This window comes from Lates calcarifer, linkage group LG11, assembly GCF_001640805.2.
Source record: "Lates calcarifer isolate ASB-BC8 linkage group LG11, TLL_Latcal_v3, whole genome shotgun sequence".
NCBI classification, from domain to species: domain Eukaryota; kingdom Metazoa; phylum Chordata; class Actinopteri; family Centropomidae; genus Lates; species Lates calcarifer.
Genome location: NC_066843.1, coordinates 19,938,166 through 19,961,490, shown reverse-complemented (window position 1 = coordinate 19,961,490; position 23,325 = coordinate 19,938,166). Strand labels below are relative to the sequence as shown.

The window sequence follows — 23,325 nt, the reverse complement described above, 5'->3', positions numbered from 1 at the left end:
TTCAATGTTAGACCACTTAACATGCTTTATTTCAGCATTCAAAATAATTAAAAACATCTCAATTTATTATACATATACAAAATAGGTACAGATCCTTGTGGTGTTTTTCCCCCATAGGTGTGTCTGTCTGCCTTCTCTCACAAACGTTTTGCTGATGGCTCTCTTTCTGTGCATTTTAAAAACTTTTTTTTGAGTCCAATTACTTTTTCTTTGAGAAAATTTACCCTTCGCACAAGAAAACAAGAAACTGACCACAAGAGATGTGTGGATGAAGAGGTGGAGAAGAATTTGGATGACAGAAAGGTGGACAGCAAGTTCAAAACATAAAACCAAAAAGTGTGATGAAGAGATGCAGATCCACTTTTCACTTGAACTCAAAAACAGAGCTAGAGTTTCACTGCCAGTACTACCAAGGCTGGAAACTGAGGAAGTCTGTCTCATTCTGGACACCAAGAATAAAAGCTGTGGTTTCATTTTAGCACCAAGAAGGCCCTGCTATGCCAGAGTGACCTTAACACTACAGAACAGTATAGCCATACTGAACAGGCAGGACACTTCAAAGAAAGAATAGCACCTTTTAGTTGTTTCTGCTTCTGCTAAAGTGTCAATAAACCTTGACTACCCCACCAATCGCCACAAGTACTGCAGGCATTTCTAAAACACTGGGCTCTTTTTCATAGCTGGATTTCCTTGCTTTCTGAGGTAGCCATAGGATATGTTTTTTCTATCAGAAAAGAGGTTTAAACCCATGTTTCTCTGCTGGTGGTTTTAATGTGACTTTTCTTTAGAAAACAGGGAGAAACAGAGAGAAACAAACAAGAAAGTGACCACAACGACAAACATCACAACAGCTACAACATCAGCGGATGAGGAGGAAGGAGTTGTCAGCCTTGTCTGGGGTAGATGGAGGAGGGTGGCAGAACAACAGAGACAAACATGGCTGTCAGTTTCACCGTTTATTCATCAACACCTGAAACGTGGTACAAAGCAATTGGGTTCTGTCTGTTGGGACTGTCCTTTCATTCCTCTCACCGCAGTGGTGTATAAAAATACAAAAGTCACCTGTGTGTTTCTTGTTGGTTTCTGTAAACTCCAGAGAGGCCTGGTTTGGCTGGATGAAGAGGGGAAGTAATTTTTTACACTTTACAGAAGCATATATTATTTTCTTGTTGCCAGTGAAACAAAATGTCTTCTCTACGGGATCCTTGGTGTTGGTGATGGTAAAAAAAAAATAAAACAAAACAAACCAAAAAAAAAAAAAAAAAGTCAGAAACGAAAAAAGTAGTGGTCCCAAAGACAATGATGCAGACACTGCCACATCACTGCCATCTTGTTGAAGTGCAGGTTTTAGGCAAAGTGGACCATCGGAACAACGGCCGAATGGAAAGTCGTAGAATCAGGAGCGAGGGGTTGGATTTTTCAGAAAAATGGCATTAGAAGAACGTTTTGGTGGGTTTTTTTTTTAGAGAGATGACTGCTAGAAAAAATAAAACACACTCACACACACAACAACAATTTCAAGTCCAGATTTCTCTTTTTACAAGAAACAGACGGGTCCAACTTCAAGGCCAAACTCTTGGTCTGGAGCACCAACGTCCATAGGAGCAATATCAATGATGGGCAGACGAGATGTTTTCGATGTCTTGTAGTCGATGACTGTCTTGCCCCATGTACCGGTGTGTGACTGGAAAAGCAGAAGGAGAAAGGGGAGTTAAAGTCAATATTCAAAATGGCCACTGCATAGATAATACTGGAAATTTCAAGTTTTTGCTTTTAGGTTTTTGAAATCTTATTTAAAGCATATGAACTGCAAAACTTCAGTAGATAGCATGCATGTAAGATGTCTTCATGTACTCCTTTATGTTGCAGTCTTAGTTAAAGCCACCATCAGGGAATGTATATGGATTCTGAATTGCTGAATTGATTTTTGACATCTAATTCCTTTAATTCTGCTGTGAGTGGAATTGGGATCAGAATATCAAGTAAAGATTTCTCACCGTGCATCCATCCTCCAGGACGCTGTAGGTGAAGCGGCTGTTGCCCTCGGCTCTGATCTCGATCTCGTTGGAGCCCTGGAGGAGCAGGGCCTTCTTCAGGTTGCCAGCATTGGCGTCCATGTAGGCAACGCTGTTCTTGCAGTGGTAGGTGATGTTCTGGGATGCCTCGGTGGACATGAGACGCAGGAAGGTCAGCTGGATGTTGACGTCCTCAGGCAGAGAGCCCTCGCTGCCATACTCGAACTGTGTAGGAAAGAGAGGAAGGAGTTTGTGATTGGAACTGTGAGGGTGGAGAAGGGATAAGAGACAAAGGACTACGTTGGAGTTTGAAGAATAAATGATAAACAAAGAGGAAAAAGGAGAAGAGAGGAGGGGCTGAGAAAGGAGGAACTGAGATGGAAGATGACCCAAGGAGAGGGCAAGGAGGGATGGAGTCTATGGGTAGGATGAGGTTAGTGACTGCAATGAGAGGAGGATGAAGATGGACAGGATTAGGCGATTAAAGAGACATCAAAGAAACCAAGGAAAGGTGGAGGAGGAGCTAAGAGTGAGGAAGTTCTAAGATTTGGATGTTTACCTGGAAGCCATCGTTCATAGCCTCTCCGAACCAGATGTGCTTCTTCTCCTTGATGTTCTTGCTGACGTACCAGTTCTTCTGGGCAACCTCGCGTTGAGTTGGGGGTACACAGGTCTCTCCAGTCTCCATGTTGCAGTAGACCTTGATGGCATCCTGAGTGCAGCCCTGGTCAGGGTCAATCCAGTACTCACCTAAAGAACAAGGAATTCAGAAAAATCAGAAAAAATCAGAACTCCTATTTGTCTTCCAGGCAATATCCCCAATCCCAAATCTACCAACTACCTTATGGTATCTTAAGTTTACTATTTGTCCAGTCATTTTAATTCTTCTAAGGGTTATTAATGTCCATTAGGGCAACCACCACTCTACCCTTTCAATTGTCCTACCATTGTATTGAAAATACTCACCGCTCTTCCAGTCAGGGTGGCACATCTTGAGGTCACGGCAGGTTCTGGCAGGGTTCTTGCGGGTGCCATCAGGGCTGCGGATCTGCTCAATCTGCTGGCTGAGACTCTTCAGGGTGCTGTCCACCTCCAGATCACGGTCACGGAGAACGTTAGCGTCATCAGCGCGGTACATGCGGAAGGGATCAGGTGCCTTCTCCTGAGGCTGGGCGATGAAGCCAAGGTCGAATCCACCACCAGGAGCTCCAGGTGCTCCAGGAGGACCAGGAGGTCCAGGAGGTCCCTGTCAAGAGGAGGACAAAGAAGAAGGGAAAAAAAACAAGAGAAGAAGTTGGTTAATTCGTAACTGCTTACAGGTTTGTGGTGCGCTTAAAAATCACAACCTCCTTGTTCCTTGAGTTAGGAGACACAAAATAAATAAACAAATGAATGGATAGATAGTTAAACAGTTTGTTAGACTTACAGCAGGTCCCATCTCGCCACTGCGTCCACGAGGTCCAGGAGGTCCAGTGGGTCCGGGCAGACCACTCATACCATCCTTACCAGGAGAACCAGCAGATCCAGCAGGGCCCTGCAGACAGAAGAGAGGAAAACCTTAAAGTGTCTAAATGTAAAGTCCCACCAAACACTTTTAGATATGGAAAATGAAATATGAAAACGTAAAACTGCTTTAAGCAGTTAAAGATTGTGAAGCCTATTAACTCACTCTAGGACCAGCGGGTCCAGCAGAACCAGCAGGTCCCTGATCTCCAGGGGGTCCCTATGAACAAAAACAAAAAAAGGAGTTAGAAGTTGAGTATGTATTCAATACATTATGTGCTGTTTGTATGCACTAAGTGTAGTAAGGTTACATACAGAAGGTCCAGGAGGTCCCTGCATGCCAGTGAATCCTCTGTGTCCCTTCATGCCTCTCTCTCCAGCCTCTCCAGTCTCTCCCTTGTCTCCACGGAGTCCAGGAGCTCCCTGTTGGAAGGAAAAAGGGGATGAAGTTTTGTTTTGCCTTTGTCAGCATAATGTTCCATCTACTGTAATGGTCTATTAATGGTGCTGATATTGTTACTTACAGCAGGGCCACGAGGTCCAGCAGGGCCAGCAGGGCCAGCTGGGCCAGCAGGTCCCTAAAGTAGAAGAAAAATCAGTTTTACGTAGAGGCAGGTTGCTGTGAAATGCAATTTTTGCTGTCATCTTCAGTAGATCTACAGTAATATCTGTGGCTAATCAACATGAAGTTTGACAAATTCATAAAAAGACTGAGGCGGTGACTAAACCGTGGAATTATCAGGGTGGCTTCATCACTCACAGTCTCTCCACGGTCGCCGTTCTTTCCAGCGGGTCCAACAGGTCCGGGGGCACCAGGGGGTCCAGGGGCACCAGGGGCTCCAGCAGCGCCTGTCTCTCCACGTTCTCCCTAAAATGCAAACACAAAATTTCTTTATTTCACCAGCTCAAGGTCTGTAATGGTGGAAAATGCTCAAATAAAGTCTTTCCTTGGAAGCAGTCAGATATTTGACCACTGATTTTGTTTATGTAGAAACTTTACTGTGTGTGATAATGATAGCTTTTCCGCTAGCTAACTACAGTAGATGCTCACCTAAATCAGTGTATCAGTGTCTGCTGCTGGTCAGTTAGTGATACACTCACCTTTTGTCCAGCGGCTCCATCACGGCCAGCTGCTCCTTCGTTACCAGGGGCTCCCTAAAACAAAAGCACACAGCAGGTTAACTGATTAAGAAACACCTTCAGTGTTGACTTATAAACACTTGTACATGAAAGACAGACAGTTAGCTTTGTTGTTCTCAGCTGCAATTATTTCATCATACCTCGCGTCCAGGCTCTCCAGGGGCTCCAGCCAGTCCAGGGGGTCCCATGGGTCCAGGAGGTCCACGCTCACCACCGGGGCCAGCAGGTCCCTGCTTTCCAGTCTCTCCCTGTGGGTGACACAGCCACAATCAGTGCAATTGTAATATTCTCAGATGCTTTTCTAAATGTTAAAAGCCTATCTGGGTTTGCTTAGGCAGCATGGGCATGGGAAGTTACTAATTAAACAAAATAGAATTTCCCATTCATTATCAGGGTTTTCCTTTTCAGGAGAAGTGATTTGATTTGTAAAACTTAAAACTTACAGCAGGTCCATGCAGGCCGGGGAAGCCTCTCTCTCCTCTCTGTCCAGGCAGACCAACAATACCACGCTGTCCAGCAATACCCTGAGGTCCAGGCAGACCAGCGCTACCCTGCATGGGGTGACAGAGACAAACAAAGAAAAATTGGTTAGACTTCAAGGTGCAGGGTGGCAGAAATGACAGTAACCAACATCTAAACCAAAGCTGCATGAAGTCAGTGAAAATGTGGTGACTTTAAGTCACTGCTACTGCTTAAAATAATTTCTTAATTTAGTGAGTATCAACTCAATCTGACATTTATTGGAAATCAGTCATTTGCTTCTGTGATAGACTGTGGTGGAAGTGGCTCATTCTTGTGTTATACGGGTCTGCAGTACAGAAAACTTACAGGTGCACCATCAGCGCCAGGGCTACCCTTCTCTCCAGAACTTCCTGGGGGTCCAGCAGCACCAACCTCACCAGGGCGACCAGCGGGTCCAGTCTCACCACGGTTTCCTTTGGGTCCTTCCTTGCCAGAGGGTCCAGCGGGTCCGGGAGGTCCAGGGTTGCCCTGTGTAGGGAAGGGGTAAAAAATAGCACTGTTAAAAACCATCCAGGACTTTGACCTCAGCCACAGGAACAAGAAGTGCTAGTAACATTGGAGAAAGACTTACAGAGGGGCCGGGAGGTCCAACTCTGCCAGCAGCACCAGGGAAGCCAGTAGCACCCTAAGGGGACAGACAGAGGTATATTAGGTGACAGAGGCTGGAAAATTGCTGTATTAAGTCAGTGCAAACAATTAAAAAACAGAGATGAATCATAAACAATGGGGGGTTGTGCAACATAAGTGAAACATCTGAGTTTAAACATGTTTTATAGAGTATTGTGTCTAGAGTACTTTTTCAGTGCTTTCAACTTTCTTTGCTCAGCTCTCATAACAGTTCAGTTTGGTCAGGAACATTGTCACCTCTGACCTCTACAGTAGTGCTTGAGATATTCCTGATCTAAGAACTGATGGTGGTTGGTATAAATTTAAATGTTAAAGAGGAAGAGACAGACAGAGAATAAGAGGAGTGGTGGCTTACAGGAGGTCCAGCAGGTCCACGGGCTCCCTTGGCGCCAGTGTTTCCAACAGGACCCTGAAAGGACACAACATAGTATCAGTCAACATGGGATAACCAGTAGCAGGCAATGTAGCTATTTATTGCAAATTACTGCATCTTCCATAATGTGATGGGGTGAAAAAAATTTATAAGTTCACAAACCTGAGGTCCAGGAGCACCAGTGGGTCCAGCAGCACCAGGGGGACCAGCATCTCCCTTAGCACCATTATCTCCAGGCTCTCCCTTAGCACCAGGCTGTCCATCAGCACCCTGAGTTGGAATGGTGGTGGATAGAGAGAGAGAGAGAGAGAAAAATCATTTTTCAGTAAATTCTGTGATAAAGCTGCAAACAAAAGGAAAACGGTTGGTAAGAGAAGCCAGGACATTCATGGAGAACTGACTTACAGGAGGTCCAGCGAATCCAGCAGGTCCAGGTGGTCCGGCCTCTCCACGCTCACCCTGAGAAAGAGATGGATTATGAAATGTCAACCAAGGAAGATTCACAAATCAAGTGGCTAGAGAACTTTGAATTGAAGGTTCCTTTACTGATCCTCAGAGGGACAGACAGACTGTTGCTTACAGGGGGTCCACGGGCTCCAGCAGGTCCGACAAGTCCAACGGCACCAGGCTCTCCCTTATCTCCGGTGGCTCCAGCAGGTCCGGGAAGTCCAATTGGTCCAGTCAAACCGCGGGGACCATCCTTACCAGGAGCTCCATCAGCGCCCTTTGCTCCTTGGTCACCCTAAGTTATTGGATGATGGGGGGGTTTGGGGTACAAAGGGGATGATCATACATTAGATCCTGTAATACTGTGAGCATTCTGTAAGCTGTACTACAACAGACCAGTAATTACTGTAGAAACTTTAAATGTGGTGATAATGGGGGGCTGCTGTGGATGGTGGAGATGGCTTTTAAATTGGTCAGATTCATCATAGTGGAAGGCCTGATTAAAGATTTGTTACTTTAATGTGTTTCATCTCTAATAACCCTGAAAGTGTTACTAGTGCACTAATGTACATCTGAAGTTATTAGTTACACCTCGTGCCATGGTATATACAAGGAATACTGTTGACACAACTCACTCTGTCTCCCCTCAGTCCTGGAAGACCAGCTGCACCGCGCTCACCAGGCATTCCCTGCAGTCCAGGAGGACCCTGAGCTCCGGGAGCACCAGGGGCTCCGGCATCTCCCTAAGGAGGAAGAGAAAGTAGGTGAGCAAGGCAAGAAGGATTAGGAGAAAGAAATCAAATCAGGTAGAATATGCTACCTGATCACAGGATATCCATTATTTTCTTTCAATATACACCAGGATTTACCTTAGCACCATCGTTTCCAGCAGCTCCAGGGGATCCACGGGCACCAGCTGGTCCAATAGGTCCAGGTGCACCACGCTCACCAGGGAATCCTCTGTCACCCTGAAGGGAGAAGGTAGCTGAGAGTTAGGTAAATTGAAATAGGAGTGCAGGAGTGGTCAAACAACTCATGAGGATCTATGTAACTGTGGCTCGCTTCTGTAAAAGGTGGATTGTATTGTATTGTATTCCCCAATTGTATTCCCCAAATGGAGGTACTAACTAATATGAGGTATAATGCTTTCATCTTGAAATACATCTGTTTTAAAACATACATTTCACACACCACTCCAATTAACAGAGATAACTATCTGGAAAGCAAGTCTCTTTTTTATGAAGTGACTTTCCTCAGGTGGCATTACTGGAGGTCCTTCTTTTTGTAAGTTAAAACTAGCCATATCATCATCATATCATGCTCAGCTAGCCAACATCTCTTTAGTATTAGCCTTATTAGCTAGCAGGTAGTAGCATTAACATCAGTATGTTAAATGTGCTAAAAGAACCTGTTGGCAAGTTAGCTAGCTAGCAGCTCTTTGCTAACAGTGTTTGGGCTATAAAATAGGGCAAAGGTTGAGCCAGTTCACTGTGTTATAGTAACCTACATTCTCAACCAACATTTTAGGTAATTTTAACTTACATAGCTGAATCAATTTAAAACAACAACAAAAACAAAATTTTTCTTAACTGTTTGTCATGTTGTTGGTAGAAATGTATTCATTATAAACTAATATACAATTTTGAGTCTCCATTTAAATATACTGCTGGGATCAGACTATTGAGTAATTGTGATATGATGATAATGAGTAACTTACTCTGGCTCCGGCAGGTCCAGGGGCTCCAGCCTCACCAGGCAGACCCTAGATAGACAGAGAAATAGAGGTAGAGGCAATTTAATGCTTTAATTCACTAGAAAGTATCCATTTGATCAGAGTATGTCGATCAACCTCAGTCAGTACCTGCTCTCCGGGCTTTCCAGTCTCACCAACAGCACCCTGGGGTCCTGGAAGACCCTGGAATCCAGGAGCTCCAGCAGCTCCTTGCTCTCCTCTCTCGCCAGCGGGACCCTGAAAATGAGCAAGAGGGGAAGTGTCAGGGCTAACAGAAATGTGTAGTTTGAAGTATCTTGTAGTGAGAGGCCATCAGGCGCATAAGGGATACTGCAGCTGAGCCAAGTGTTAATGTGGACATGTGTTTTACTTACAGCAGGTCCAGCAGGGCCTGGGGCACCAACATCACCATCCTTTCCAGGAGCACCCTGGGAAGAAAGATGGCAGACTTTTAGTCACACAGGATCTATACATGACAAGAAAATAGTAGAGTACAGTAGATAGTGTAGAGAACTTACAACAGGGCCGGTGGGTCCCATTACTCCTCTCTCACCGGGCTTTCCACCCTCACCCTACAAACAGGAATAGAAAAGCACAGTCACCAGAGATTTTATCAGTAGCCTAGTTAGCCCACTGACTAGTGAAAAATCTGATCAAGTATACTGTAAAGCAGTTGTGACACATTACTTACAGCGGCTCCCTTGGGTCCGGGGAATCCCATGACTCCAGGCTGGCCTCTAGCTCCAACAGCGCCAGGGGGTCCGGGGCGGCCATCTTGTCCAGGGGCTCCCTGTTCAGGAGGATTAATTAAGGATCAATTTACATAATCTTCAACTGTAAGTGTTTTGATAATATTATGATAAAAAAATTATTATAGTGAAGATGAACTTACAGAAGGTCCCATCTTGCCATCAGGTCCAGGGCTGCCGGGGCTGCCAGTCATACCCTACAAGTCAGAGGTCAGGGGTCAGAGGAGAGTCTGTACAGTGGCTAAATTATGCTGGTGACAATTATGTGACAGATTGTTAGTAGGGTATCTCACCTTAGCTCCAGGCAGACCAGGCTCGCCAGTGCGGCCAGGCTCACCAGTGGCACCTTTAGGTCCAACCAATCCAGGGGCACCACGCTCACCAGGGGCACCCTAGGATAGGCAGAGAGAGAGAGAAAAAAAAAGGCAGACAGGATTAGTAAAATCTAAACCATTCTGAAGCATCTCAAAAATGAAATGGAAAGAGGTATCAGTGTGTGTCTATATGTTTTACTCACTTTGGGTCCAGCAGAGCCATCAGCACCAGGGAAACCACGACCACCAGGACCACCCTATAAAGAAAATCAAGCACATCTTGCTTAGTCCTACGAGCAAAAGCCAACACTGTTACATGTAGACATGGATGCCCTATAGCATGAGCTGAATCATGTCCTATCTTTTGTGTATTCCATGTGTATTGTGGAAAATTCTACTCAATCTTAGTTAAGTGTTACAGCACTGTTGGGACTGATTGCAAACTTTAGTTTAAATTTCTTCCACCACCTAGTGGTAGCATGAGACTCTGCAACCCCAAGCGTAATCTATGTTTATTCCATTCTGTTCTGTTTGAGCCTTTTTCTGTTTGCCCATCATGCACAATATGTCATTTACGGTTCTACTTTGTCTGGACTGCAGGAGCTTTAGAATGTTTTTTACATGGTCTTGATGAGATGAGGATGTCTGCATTATTTGTACCCTATCCTATAGAGACTTATATCATATACAGTAAGTAGGAAATATTTTGACCTTTCTTCTGTCTGGTTTCCAAGCAGAAAAGAACATTTAATCCAATTTGCACTGGCCAGCATAATGTTCTGTTTTGTTTTGTTTTATTTTTTTATTTATTTAAAGTCATGTTAAGTCTGTAGCTACACAAAAGTAATCAAATTAGTGTGCCTTAAAATGGTAATTTATGCAAAAAATGTAAAAAGATTCTAAATAGATGCTCTATTAGATGCAGATACATTAGATACACTTTTTCTCTTTGAAGTAAGAATGCACCATCAGAAGGAAACTCTATTGCTTTCCCTCCCCACTATAGTTAGTTTAAAGAATATTATACCATATACGCTGATGTAATAAAAATTGCGTTAAGATACATACTCGCTCTCCAGGAGCTCCACGGACTCCTGCAGCACCAGGCTCTCCTCTGGCTCCTCTCTTGCCCTCCTCACCAGGAGGTCCTGGGGGTCCTTGAACTCCTGGAGCACCCTGTAAAACACACACAGACAGAATGTGACCAAATGTGTAGAAATGACAAGCGAACTAAGGTTCATGCTGATGACTGTGGTGAACTTACAGCCTCTCCCTTGGCACCGGCCTCTCCCTTGGCTCCTGGGGAACCAACATCACCCTGAGGGAAACAATCAAATACGCAATCATATACAGATGAATTAAAAAATAACAAAAACAGTTCAGTAGCAACTGATATCAGTCATCTAAAACAAATAGACATATACAAAAACTAAATAATAACCTATGTAGAGCTCAAAAACAAATACAAGGAAACAAACAAAAACCCTAAACAAAAACAAAAACAACACAAATAGTTGTCAACAACAAACAGAAAAAGCACTAGAAAAAAAAAAAAGTAAGTAAAAGTAATATGTTTACTTTTGGTTCAGTAGTTTCACTTTTACTTATGTATGTTTGGACTGAGGACTTGTTTTTAATTATGTTCATCACAAGGGACAGAAAAAAATGCTAGTTTTGGCTTTGACTAGTTCTGAGAGTGCTTTACTCACAGTGTTACCCTTTGGTCCAGGGGCGCCAGCAGCACCCTGAGTTCCTGGGGGTCCGCGGGGTCCAGGGAAACCGGGAGCTCCAGCAACTCCAGCAGCACCCTGCAGGGGGCAGCACACAACAACAGCACAGTCACATCATATTGCATTGTACTGGCAATAATGAGTGTCTGTGTCTATGCTAACTATAAAAACTCAGCCCTGGCTGCTTCGTTAGAGCCTTACTCAACCTTTTGAGCTAGACAGGGATTCAAACCTTCAACTCTGACATGCCTATAAAGGAAATGTAATACTCACAGGGGCTCCCTTAGCTCCGGGGGCTCCATCAGTTCCGGGGTTTCCCTGAGAGGAGAAAGAAGGAGAAAAATTTTCATCAACAATCCAGAAGCCAGAGAGTTCTTCTGAATGATTAAGATACCATTAAGCCAGTGAGGACGTTTTACTTTCTATATTTAATACTTTGCTTTGTGAAATTGAAAGTGAGCCACAAATAATTATTTTGTGGTCCACTTCCTGTTCAGAAAATATCAGTCCCCAAATTTGGACTGCCATTTTCTAGATGGGAAGACAATGCACAATAAAAGTCTAGAATTCTAACAATAATTAAGATATTATTGTTAGTACTTACAGCAGGTCCAGCGGGGCCAGCAGGTCCAGGGTTTCCAGGCTCACCACGGGCTCCAGAGGGGCCCTCAGCTCCACGAGCACCCTGAGGTCCGGCATCACCCTGGGTAGAGGAGGAACAAAGAACAAAACTTAGATAATCATGTCCAAACCATGGTCAAATACTTGTAGAGCAATGAAAAATACTGGTATCAAAGCAAAAAGGCTGAAGGAAAGATTATATACAAGAAGAGGGGATTCTATTTTTAGGTTACGCTGTATTTAATTTAAAAATGATTAAAAAGTCAGTGTGGCTTTGTTCTTTTTTAAATGCCACTGCTTATGTCTCCTACACCAAATCCCAGCCAAAAATGAACCAAAAGTAGAGCTAATTCAAAAATCATCGTAATATCATACAGTATCACTAAATACTGATCTTCTCAATATACCAAAGTTTGTACACTTGATGTCAACCCAGCTGTAATTATTACTGTCCCTAGCCATGAGCAACTTCTTAATTTCCAGTGTTGTCAACAGCATGGTCAGTAGTAGTGTAGTATCCATACTGACACTTAATTTTGTCATTGTATTATTTCCCTGTATGAACACACTATATATTCTTAAACCTGATTGAGCATGCAATTAATATGCAATTGGAACATAGTACAGAATTCCTTTGCAACTCTTATGACCCTGTATGATCCCCACTCCATGTGACCCGTGTTGGGTCAAACGTCAAATTTAAAGTCAACTACCTAATTCTGCAAAGCACTGCACAGCCATGTCAGTGACTTTCTAATGATCCTTAGAAGAGAGAAGAGAAGAGAAGAGAACATTGGTTGAAGCAAAATGTTCAAGGCTTAGTTGTACCTTGGCTCCAGGGCCACCAGGGAATCCAGGAGGTCCAGCTGGGCCAGTGGGACCCTGAGAAGACACAATAAAATAAAAAGATTATGAACGTAGCAGATTCAAATGACTAGTGTTACCATTGTTAACACAGCAAAATAATTTTTGATCTGGCTGATCTGTTCAACAGAGCAAAATCTAAACTATTAATGACAACATCTTAGATAACAGGACTTATACAAAGAAAGAAAGAGAAAATTAATACAATAACCTTACAAAAATACATTTACGCTACATTTACACCCAATTAAGGATATATATTTTTAATTGGGAGTGTTAGAGCTTATTTATTGTGTGTGATTTAAGTGCTATTTATGACCTTTTCACTTGGAAAAGTAGCCAAGATTGCTCTGGAGATTTTTCAATAGCAGGGGTCATTGGAAGTTGTACATTCAAAAATGGTAAGCAAAGGACAGAGTTGCATGTTCATGGATGTTCACACTAAAAACTGTGTTCTGAAGTTCTGGGAAAAATTTAAGCTTTAGAGAATGACTTACAGGAGGTCCAGCAGCACCAGCAGCACCATCATTACCACGAGCTCCCTGCAGCACACAGACAAACATGATTGGTTGATATTGTCATTTGCTGATGGACTGATTGAATGCAAAAGCTGAATGTGTATATGTTGACTCACAGCAGACCCAGCAGCACCAACACGGCCTCTCTCGCCAGGCAAGCCACGAGGTCCCTGAGATGGAGAAAGACAGTCAGTCAGTCATACTCTTTAAATTGGCATCAGTTGGAAGGGAGAGGAATAACAGGATGGCAAATACATAAAAGACATAGGAGGTTTGTTTGACTCACCATAGCACCAGGGGTTCCATTCTCACCAGGAGCTCCAGCCTCTCCCTAAACATACAGGCACAAAGGTGAGGTGGTGAGAATGATAGAAACTGTAGCATCATTTATCAATAATAATCAATCTGGTCAATATGGCTAATACAAGCTAACAGCTTGCCAATATGGCTGCTACTACTTGTGACACCACTGTGACCACAGATAATACTAATACCTAAAGGGTCACATAAAAGTAAGCTTGTAAGTCATTAGGAGTGGGCCTGAGGTTTAAACATTTTTAACAGAAATGCATGCATGCATTAGAAACTGGGGGGTGTAAAGTTGAAAGACGTGCATTTATATGGCAGGGCAGATCTAAAGAAAAGATGCTATTGGTTGCATTACAGGAAATATAGGAGCCAGTTTTAGGGACTAAAAGTCTGAATATCATAATGTCAGCAACTTTAATTTTATGCATTCTTTCTCAACGTGTATCTTTTCAGTTCCCTAACTTCATGAAACTGCAGTACTATTCACTGAGCACCCCACTAATACTATGAGCACAAGTTCTGCTCCTGCTACTACTATCACTATTACTATTGGTGCCACTGCTACAGCTACTACTTCTATCACTACTGACACTATTTAGACATTTCTCTACACTGAGACATGGAAGATATGGAAGAGCAAGTAAACAAAGAGGGACGGTCACCTTGGGTCCAGCAGGACCAGTCTCTCCCTTAGCACCATCCAGACCACTGAATCCCTAAAGAGAAAGAGAGACATACACGTCCATAATTAGGAGATGCCATATTGCTGATATGTGGTTTGCTGAATGAGGAAATGTAAGTTTTCACTCACTCTGTGTCCCTTGATTCCAGGGAGACCAGGAGTTCCTGGGAAACCACGGGCTCCCTGAGAGAAAGATAACATAGGGGGGCAGAATTTAATATCACAACTCTGTGGTTGTTATTACTTAACAACTTTCTTAACAAATTCTTACTGATGCACAGTAACATACTTGCTGTACATCAGTAAGAATTATGCTGCAATGGCAACTTACCTGTGGACCGGGAGGTCCGCGCTCACCTGGGCGACCGGGTTTGCCAGACTCACCCTAAGAAAAAGAAAGGCAGAGAAATGATAAAGTCATTCTGTAATCTAATCTGAGATATAGCTAATGAATATAAAGAGATCCAATGGACTTACATCCTCTCCGTTCTTTCCAGGAGGGCCTCCAGGACCACGGGGACCCATGGGGCCCTGTAGAGAAAGACACACATTAGTTGACAATGGCTATAGACTAGCAAGATGCAGTGTAAGTGTGTATTTGCCTCTGTGTTCTTAATACTCACAGAAGGTCCAGCCTCTCCAGGCTCACCAGGGGGGCCAGTGAATCCCTGAGGTCCCTGTAGGGGGAGACACACCAAAATACAATCACTAAAACTGTCATATTGCTGTATAAATATGTATGGTATTTTGATAATATGCATATGCATATTAGAGCCACTTCAAACAGAAGGCATTATTTGTCTGTGCTGTCTCACTGCTGCTTTGAAGCTTTGCTTTAGGCTGCTGTCTGGCTTAAGATCTTTCCTGGTGCTGATAATTCATATTTTAGTGAGAAGCACATAGGATAATGCAGCAATGTAAGTCTAACAACTGGACCGTTTTTGTTTCAACCCAAACAGTGTACCAACAGTACAGATGTTAGTGTAAACTAGTAGGCAATGGAAACAGCAACAGTGTCTGTGGGAGAGCATTTGTGTTCAGCTCAGCCACCGACTGAGTGGAAACACATGTTTTTCTGTTACTTCCTTCCAGTCACTCTTCTTTTTTACCTGGTCTCTGTACTTTTATGTTTAAATTTTTGACATTTTCAGTTCACATGGATGCATCTTCACATCAACTCATACTGCTCCAGACAGATGTGTCTTTCCATTCACTTTGTATTCAATATGTCTCCTTTTTTGCTTTCTGTTGTAACTGAATATGCAGTAAGAGGCAGTTTGTCTACTTGCACAGCATTTTTTGTGTGTGGCACTAACTAACCACAGAGTAGTGATCATGATGCATTGTGTATGCTGATGTATACGTGTATGCTGATGTATACGCGTATGCTCTGTCTTCACAGCTTTAAATCTGCAACATTTTGAGATGAGGAAGAAAGAAGTGATGTACTTACGCTAGAACCAGGAGGTCCAGGAGGTCCACGGGGTCCCATTGGGCCCTGTCAATCAAACACAGGCAAGGTCACACACCGCATCATCAGAATTCACAGGGAAATAATACAGTGTATGTATGTATATGTGTCTACCATAGGTCCAATCACAGCCACGGCAGGAGATTTATCTTCATAGCCACCAGACATCTGAGGGGAGAAGTTCTGGAAAAAACAAAGATGGACACGTTAGGCACAGAGAAATAGCATTTTGTACATATTCATATTCTCTTACAAGGCATATTGTTTTAAAATGTCAATTCCCTAGACTATGTTTAGGTTTAAACTTTCCATTTTTTTGTCCTGGAGTATTATATGCCAGTTGTAAAAATATAACTATATGTAAAACATATAATTGGCATACTATTTCATACATTGTAAAACACTGCATTTTCATTTTTATGTCAAGGTCAAGACCCATTTCTCCTCAATCTTCACCCTTTCAATGACCTATTAGGACCTCATGGACAAAACAACATCTATTTTGGGCAGTCAAGTCAAAACAGCTTGAATTAAGTCTCAATCAAATCATGACAGTTGAGATCTTTGCAGGAGCAACCTCAAACAAAACAGGGTCAGATCTAATGTCACAGTGCACTTTGATTTGCTCCAGTTGGTTTTTAACAACTATAAGTGTCCAACTATGTGTCCCTGTTTACTGCTCTTCTCTACCATATCCCATCATATTGTTGTATTTTCCAAAATGATGCTCTTCCAGTGATAACGCAGGTTCTAGATTTGAGTGTACACTTTGGTTCCTTCATTTCTCTGTCAGCGAGCATAATCCTCTGACCTTTGACCTTATTGTGGTTATATACAATTGGTTGAACTCAATTTCTTCCTTTCAGATGCTACTGATGTTAAGTGACCACAAAAGCAACTTTGTGACACACATACACACACACACTGTAGTAGAAGGACAATATGCTATTTGAGGTGTGGTAAATCTAGGTTAATGTCAGCTTTAGAGTCTAGTTTAGCTTAGAGCTCAGTTAAAACAGAAGTCTGCCACTGACATTTTTTTGGTCCATTAGCATTGCAGTCAGTTCTACATTAACACACTAACTGATATTTGCAGCTATTTGTGGTGAGCATTTAGTTTGTGGTAAAGCTCTGCATAAGGATGGCAAATTAGATGGGGATTGTATGTCATGTTAGCTTAGCCCTAAATCTACAACAGAATGCAGAATTAACCTGGGAATGTTAACTGTGTATTCTAAAGAGTCAGTGTTACTTTTGTATGCTAACTTGGACTGTCACTCATAAACTGAATCAGCATACTAAATTAGATTGTGAGACTCTGGTAATGCTAGCTTAGCATGATAAGATGAGGCCTGTGGGTAGGAAATTCTTCCCATGGTAAACCCAACCACTCGACAATAAACAAATGAATTAACGGATCAAACAAGCATCAATAGCATCTTGGCTTGTGCATCTTAAGCATCTTCCCACCAGCATTTAATGAACTCTTGACTTTCTGACCCCAGACTGAAAGCTAAACTCCAAGTAAGAGTTAGTCATTTTAAGCAAAACTGGATTGTGTGATGGATCAGCAAGATGATGAAAACTTCAGTGGAGTTCAGTGTGCTATGATTGGCTTATATTGGTCCATTTTTATGCCATTCACCAAATAACAGCACAGAGATATTGAAATGTTAGAGAACAGAAGCACTTAGGTGCTTTTCATTTGATATGAGAATGTAGTCTAACAAACCACAGGAAACAAAGGGAATTATGGGTAGTGGGGCATTAATTAATGGTTTTGTGTGTGTGTTCTTAACTTGTCTGACCACCACAGAGGAAGGCTGGCTGACACAATATCAGAGCTCTGTCTGATAAATGAGTAGCACATGTATGAGTCATGTGACTTTTGTTTCAACTCCTAGGTTGGGTAGTGTCTGGTTGCCAGTAAAATAAAATCAAATAAGTCAATTTAAAAAAAAAAAAACCCAGACAACTTACTCCACCAAGGCCAGGGGGTCCAGGGGGGCCGGGAGGTCCAGGAAGTCCGGGCTGGCCAGGGATACCATCGTTACCAGGGGGACCAGGAGGACCCTGCAGGTGCAGGACAAGACAGAAAAAGAAAGGAGGGGTCAGGCTCAAGAGTCAGAATAAAAGGGCCACCTGGATGCAGGGCTGTGATGCAAACACTCAGATACAAAGAGAGAAAACCACAACATCTACTGTTTGATTTGTTCAACCCTGAGTCACATGACACTACACTCCTGTTACATCATCATAACAGATCTGTGTGTATATCATATCATCTCCTGTGTGTCTTGACAGGCTCACTTGCTCCCTATAGTGCTGAAAGCAGCATTGAACCTGGAGGAGATGCAGTTTACTCCCCCACAAGACTGACCATGTGACCAACCAGGAACGGCCTAGTGGTAGTCATGTCACCATGAAGGAGAAGGGTAAGAAAAGTCCAAAAGTATTTGGTTTTCAAAAAATCAAAAAGTATCATCAGTGCAGGCTGAAAATAAATGGTTATAATGAATTCTACATCATAACATCAGGAATACCTTATAAAAATTATGACTGAAAACTTCTACTTTGATTATAAACACCTTCATCAACTCAGCTGCAGGTGAGTAGGCCCAAAGAAAATAGCCAAAGAGTCCTCTAGACTTTCAGATAAAACCTGAGCAAAGATACATCTGCAGCTGGCTGAATTAAATCCAATTATGACAAATTGGATTAAATGATCAAATTAAAATCAAATTTAGTCTGAGATTCCATCAATTTAGGTTCCAACTCTAAACCTTGTAGAAGAAAATAAAAAAAGATATAAAAGCAACTATGACTTTTGAGAATATCAGTCAGTTCTGTGTTTCTTGTGAAAATTATATCTTAATAGCAATCTGTGTGCTAATATTGGACAGTTTCTAACTGTACTTCAGCTCAGCAAAGTGTCAACTTCCCATCCTTCTCCAAACTATTTCACCCTCAGTCTGCAGGTTTCAGCTTGAACCCCTGGTATTTTTTCACTCAATAATCATTTCACTGCTCTCAGTGAATGACAAACTCTGTTGCTTTAATTTACATTACTGCTTTAAAAAGACATGTAGAAACAAGAGATACTGACTTAATTCAGAAGTGGAGGTAACAAAATGTAAACATCACACTTCAGTGCAGTTTTAAGAATCTACATGGGCACTTTAATATTTATTTGCTATTTTCTGGACCTTTTGCAGACTGACTGCAACTGCTTTGCAAGAAAACTCCTTAAATGAAAAATCCACCATTAAATATCATGTACAAGTATGACAAAGGACCTGATGCCATTTGGAACAGCTACTGTTTACACAGCAGTCAATCAATAATCTGGGCTGGACTGGACTGGGTTAAAGAATCTGAGTCCTGTTTCCACATCTCCCTGAACTGGAGGGAGATGTGTTGACATTGTTTAAAAAAAAAAAAAAAATTATGTCAACACATGAAGTTTTTGTTACTTTATCTGCTTCTGCTCTGACATGAACACACAGAGTGCCAGACCTCAAATGCACCAAGTGGCCCTGAGATAACCAGGAACCAAAGAACCATAATTGAATCATGCAAGAATGAGAGTGTGAACCTACTCTGTCTCCCTTGGGTCCACGCTCTCCCTTGGGTCCCTGTGGATTAAAAAAAAAAAAAAAGTGTCTCAGTGTCTGATTCAAACTAAATCATATTAATAGTGTTCTATTGCTGACAATAATCAAGCAATTGTACTAATTCTTTTAGCCAAGTAAACAACACTTATAGTTTAAGAATTGTCATCTTATATGTCAATCATCCATCAATCAGTGATCAATAATCAATATTACACAGTTACATCAAACCAATTTAGTATTTTTGTTTTACGAAATTATATTGTTTTTGTGATGATGCTAACTCTATTGACTCTGAACAGCATTAGATAAAAGTGATTTATGATCAATTAATCAATATTCAAACAATCAATATTTACCTCAACTTTGGACTCTTGGAAGCCTGCAGAGAAAAGACACACACAGATATAAAGTTAAAATCAATCATCATCAGGGATCCTGAAATCATGACATGATTGATGTAGTGGTGGTGGCACATTTGTTTTCTCACAGCAGGGGGAGGACGTAGTTTTAGCTGTAGTTTATCTGATGCTGGAGGAAAATGAGTGTGTGCATGTGTGTTTGTGGGGGGGATTCATAATGTGTTTAGTGCTGGAGTGCAGTCCAATGTGTCTATGTGTGATTTAAAAAAAAAAAGTAGCAGAAAGAAAGAAAGAACGAAGAGGAAGAACGAAAGAATACCGTCGTCGGGGCAGATGGGGCAGCACTCATCGTGGGGGATGATGGGGTTGGGGCAGTCTGTCGTGTCCTCGCAGATGACCTCATCGCACATCACTGTGCCGCTGTCGCACACGCAGATCTGACATGGCTCCGGCTTCCAGACGTCACGGTCCGCAAACACCTGGCCGTCCAGGGTGCAGCTTCCGCCCGTGCCTGAGGGGGCGACAGTGAGCGACAGAGAGAGAGGGAGAGAGAGAGAGAGAGAGAGAGACAGCGACAAGCAGGTGAGATACCTGAACACACAGGTGCACAGAAACACAACAGCGAATCAACATGAAACTTAATGAAAATATTTCTGAAATCTGAAAATGATTGAAATGTTAAAAATTATATAAAATGCAAACAAATACATAAATAGACTATAAAATAGAAAAATCTAAATACCCTATTATTGTTATTATTATTATTATTATTACTCATTTAAAGACTATTTTAACGAATTTGATTATTTCCTGAAATACTCAGACCCATATTGCATAAGCTCAAAATGAAGTTAGAATATAATTTTGCATCATTTTCGGATATTTTCTAACAGTTCTGATAAGCCTGTATTTTTGTTTTGAATAGCACTTTAAAGTTGAAGGGAACGTTTTAAAGTGCACTATCATAAACAGATGTGTTGTTTTAAAAACTATGATGACAAAAAGAGAAAACGAATAAGGCAGAAACATAAAGCTGGAGAAGTGAACGTTGGAGAGGCTTGAACAGGCACGTAGCCTCAGAATAGGACCACAAAGAGGACACGCTGAGGTGACAGAGAGGGCACCAACACGCTGTGTCTGGATGCAGATCACATGACATGATCACATCACGCACGAGCACGCGCGTTTCCGAGTGATTTAATTTCCCTCTGACAAGAAGAACAAGCGATCGTTCCCCTCGCTTTAACAGCAAGTCACATTTTCCGACCTGAGCTCCATCACTGCTGCTGCTGCTGCTGCTGCTGCAGATGTCTCAGCGACACTAAGTTCAAACTGAGGCTCCTTGTAGGGTTTATACATTTCCCAGCGTGCCAAAGTGCTGAGCTCAGAAGGAAAAGCATCAGCGCGGCAGACTGTCGGCTTGGCAGTAGCCGATGGAAACACTCCGCATGTGTTTGCAATTAGAGGAAACAAAAACGAAAAAAAAAGAAAAAGAGTGGAAAGAAAGAGGAGGAGGAGGAGGAGGAGGAGGAGGAGGAGGGGGAAAAGGAGGTGCGCGGGGGACGTGGCGGCCAGATGTGGCTGTAGGTGGCGAGAGAGGCCTCTGGGTGGCGCTCTGACACAGTTCAGAGGGTCAAACCACATCTGCTTCAGATAGACAGGCAAGCAGGCAGACATCTGAGTCCTTTCCAGACAAGGGGAACATCTGGAAAAATAGAATTCCAGCTGCTTGGTTCTTGTTTCCAGAGCTGAGCCTGTGAGACTGATTTTCTTTGTCCTCTTACAGGAGGAAACTGCTTGTGTCTAAACACCAACACAGGCCTTTGTTCCACTGAATTGCATGTGACCTCTTTTTCTATGCTCTATTATCTACTTTTTACATACATCTGAGCTTTTGTAAACTCTGTTACAGAGTGTTGGCTTGCTCAGGCTGTAGAGGTCAGATATTTCCATCAGACAAGACTATGCCTGCTCACCTCCTTCTCTTCCTGTCTCTCTCTCTCTGTTTCCTCCCTATGTGAGTCTCTCTCTTTCTCACCTGGCCACTGGCCTCAGGGCAGTGAATTACTCTGCCACATCAATCAGGCCTGTGAGAGGCTTTCCCTATCTGACTCGCATCTGCTGGAAAGCAGAGTAATCCTTGCTGCTGCCTCTATCCAGAACTGCAGAGTTTACCAGCTTTTTAGGTTGAGATGAACTTTTGGGGAGGCTGAGGTACAGGCAGCCTAGTTACAGAGTGTCAGACTGATAAAATGCCATGGAATGCTCAGGCTTTTCAAGTCAGAAAAATGGGGTTCAAATCTGATACAGCGAAGAATTGTTTGGTTAGTCTCCATAAGAAGCCCTTGCCTGGAGGAAAGTATGGAAAACCTGCAGCAACTCGTTGTGCATGCATGTGGGGGAGGTGGGAGGTAGAGAGACATCGACAAACACAAGGAGAAGGGGAGAGAGAGGCCTTCTTGAGATGCCCAGTGCATTACGTATGCACACTGTACTGTCTAAACTGCAAGCTGCTCTATCTATCTATCTATCTATCTATCTATCTATCTATCTATCTATCTATCTATGAGGAGACAAAGGAGAAGCACATCAAAGTTCTTATTTCTAGTTCAAACTTTTTCCTTTCTTCTTTTCTCTGTCTAGATCTCAGCAGCCGTCCACCCACGAAGAGAAAATCCACTTTCAAAAACCATAAAAAAAAAAAAAACAAAAAACAAAAAAGGGTTGAGAAGCTCCAGTAAAATGATGAAACTTACGGTCGTCCTCGCCCTGCGCTCTGACCAGGAGCACTGCTGCACTGAGCAGCAGCGCCAGCCGCAAATCCACAAAGCTGAACATGTCTAGATGCCACTAGACATGTAGACTCTTTGAGGCAAGAGAGGAAAAAAGTTGGGGGTGTTTTCTCTTTCTGCTACACTCCACTCATACACGGGTGTTTGGGGCAGGGTCCGCTTGTCTGTTCACAGTCCTCCTGACCCCAGCAGAAAACTCCCTACTGCCTACACTCACTTTCCACCAGGGTTTTTATATGGGAGCCTGAAGAACTGGGAGGTGCTGGGAGACTGGACCGACTGGGGACGCACCCTCATTACCCGCTGCTGCCGCTCACGTTTAGGGAAGACAAGAATGGACCCCTCCTTCAAAGAGAAAAAAAAACAGAAGAAAAGAGAGAAAGAAGAAGGAGAAAAAAGCAGGTCCCTCCTTCCATGATTCCAAGAGTAGGAGTTTGGATCAGAGAAAGAAGGGGGAGCTGAGCAGGAGGAAACCTGATCCTGAAGAGCATCGGAGGGTCGGAGGAGGATCTTCTCCTCCAGCAGTACATGGGTTTAATCCACATTTTATTTCTGGTTCTGGTCTACTTCCTGGTTCACTTTGATTTCAGACTGCTTCTGGTAGTCTACCTTCAGTTTTCGATTTTAAAAGCAGTTCTAGTTTTAGTTCAGGTTTAGTTCACAAACTAATGTCTCAGAACATACAGTTTTAGCCAGGTTTTGGTTGTTTTTGTTTAAGATAAATTCTTGAACTTTTTACAGTAGTTTTTGGTTGTGGATTTCTCACAGTTATTTTAGTTTTCCAAAGTGTTTTTATGGCTTTAGCTGTCAGAGTGTTAACATGTGCTGAACATGGCTGCAGGCTTAGAAGTGTTTGGTTTAGTTTGTAGATTTAACTTAGCTTGTATTTTTTGTTTCTGTCGCAAATTCAGTTTGGATCAGTAGGTGCAGGCTTCATGTCAGG

The 23,325-nt window shown here is 42.7% G+C and overlaps 1 protein-coding gene across 3 annotated transcripts; it reads right to left on the bottom strand.

Annotated features, from left to right (window-relative positions):
- col1a1a (collagen, type I, alpha 1a) lies at positions 1–22,604 on the bottom strand. Of its 3 annotated transcripts, XM_018698476.2 has the most exons (49): positions 22,347–22,604; positions 19,910–20,101; positions 19,588–19,610; positions 19,217–19,252; positions 17,598–17,690; positions 15,732–15,800; positions 15,600–15,644; positions 14,770–14,823; positions 14,624–14,677; positions 14,478–14,531; positions 14,276–14,329; positions 14,127–14,180; positions 13,442–13,486; positions 13,272–13,325; positions 13,135–13,179; positions 12,602–12,655; positions 11,757–11,855; positions 11,426–11,470; positions 11,132–11,230; positions 10,687–10,740; positions 10,491–10,598; positions 9,626–9,679; positions 9,402–9,500; positions 9,252–9,305; positions 9,051–9,149; positions 8,878–8,931; positions 8,734–8,787; positions 8,489–8,596; positions 8,345–8,389; positions 7,497–7,595; positions 7,263–7,370; positions 6,761–6,922; positions 6,586–6,639; positions 6,343–6,450; positions 6,163–6,216; positions 5,752–5,805; positions 5,487–5,648; positions 5,102–5,209; positions 4,799–4,906; positions 4,620–4,673; positions 4,279–4,386; positions 4,043–4,096; positions 3,834–3,941; positions 3,685–3,738; positions 3,442–3,549; positions 2,982–3,261; positions 2,575–2,765; positions 1,998–2,240; positions 1–1,684 (listed from the first exon to the last, which is right to left on the bottom strand). In XM_018698476.2, the coding sequence occupies exons 1-49, from the start codon at positions 22,426–22,428 to the stop codon at positions 1,538–1,540; spliced, it is 4,344 nt and encodes a 1,447-aa protein (XP_018553992.1). In that variant the 5' UTR covers positions 22,429–22,604; the 3' UTR covers positions 1–1,537. The 3 variants fall into 3 exon arrangements, with proteins under 3 accessions (XP_018553992.1, XP_018553993.1, XP_018553994.1); XM_018698477.2 differs by lacking the exons at positions 6,163–6,216; positions 6,343–6,450; XM_018698478.2 differs by lacking the exons at positions 8,734–8,787; positions 8,878–8,931; positions 9,051–9,149; ... (5 more) ...; positions 11,132–11,230; positions 11,426–11,470.
- Positions 22,605–23,325: the final 721 nt, after the last annotated feature.

Bases quoted from the DNA above. Each gene is read 5' to 3' on its own strand.
- col1a1a (XM_018698476.2), bottom strand. From the start codon at position 22,428: ATGTTCAGCTTTGTGGATTTGCGGCTGGCGCTGCTGCTCAGTGCAGCA. The intron at 13,326-13,441 runs GTGAGTCAAACA...TCTCCATCTCAG, and splicing joins ATGGAACCCCTGGTGCTATG to GGACCTCGTGGCTTGCCTGG. The intron at 7,596-8,344 runs GTAAGTTACTCA...TTCTCCCTTCAG, and splicing joins CTGGACCTGCCGGAGCCAGA to GGTGACAGAGGATTCCCTGG.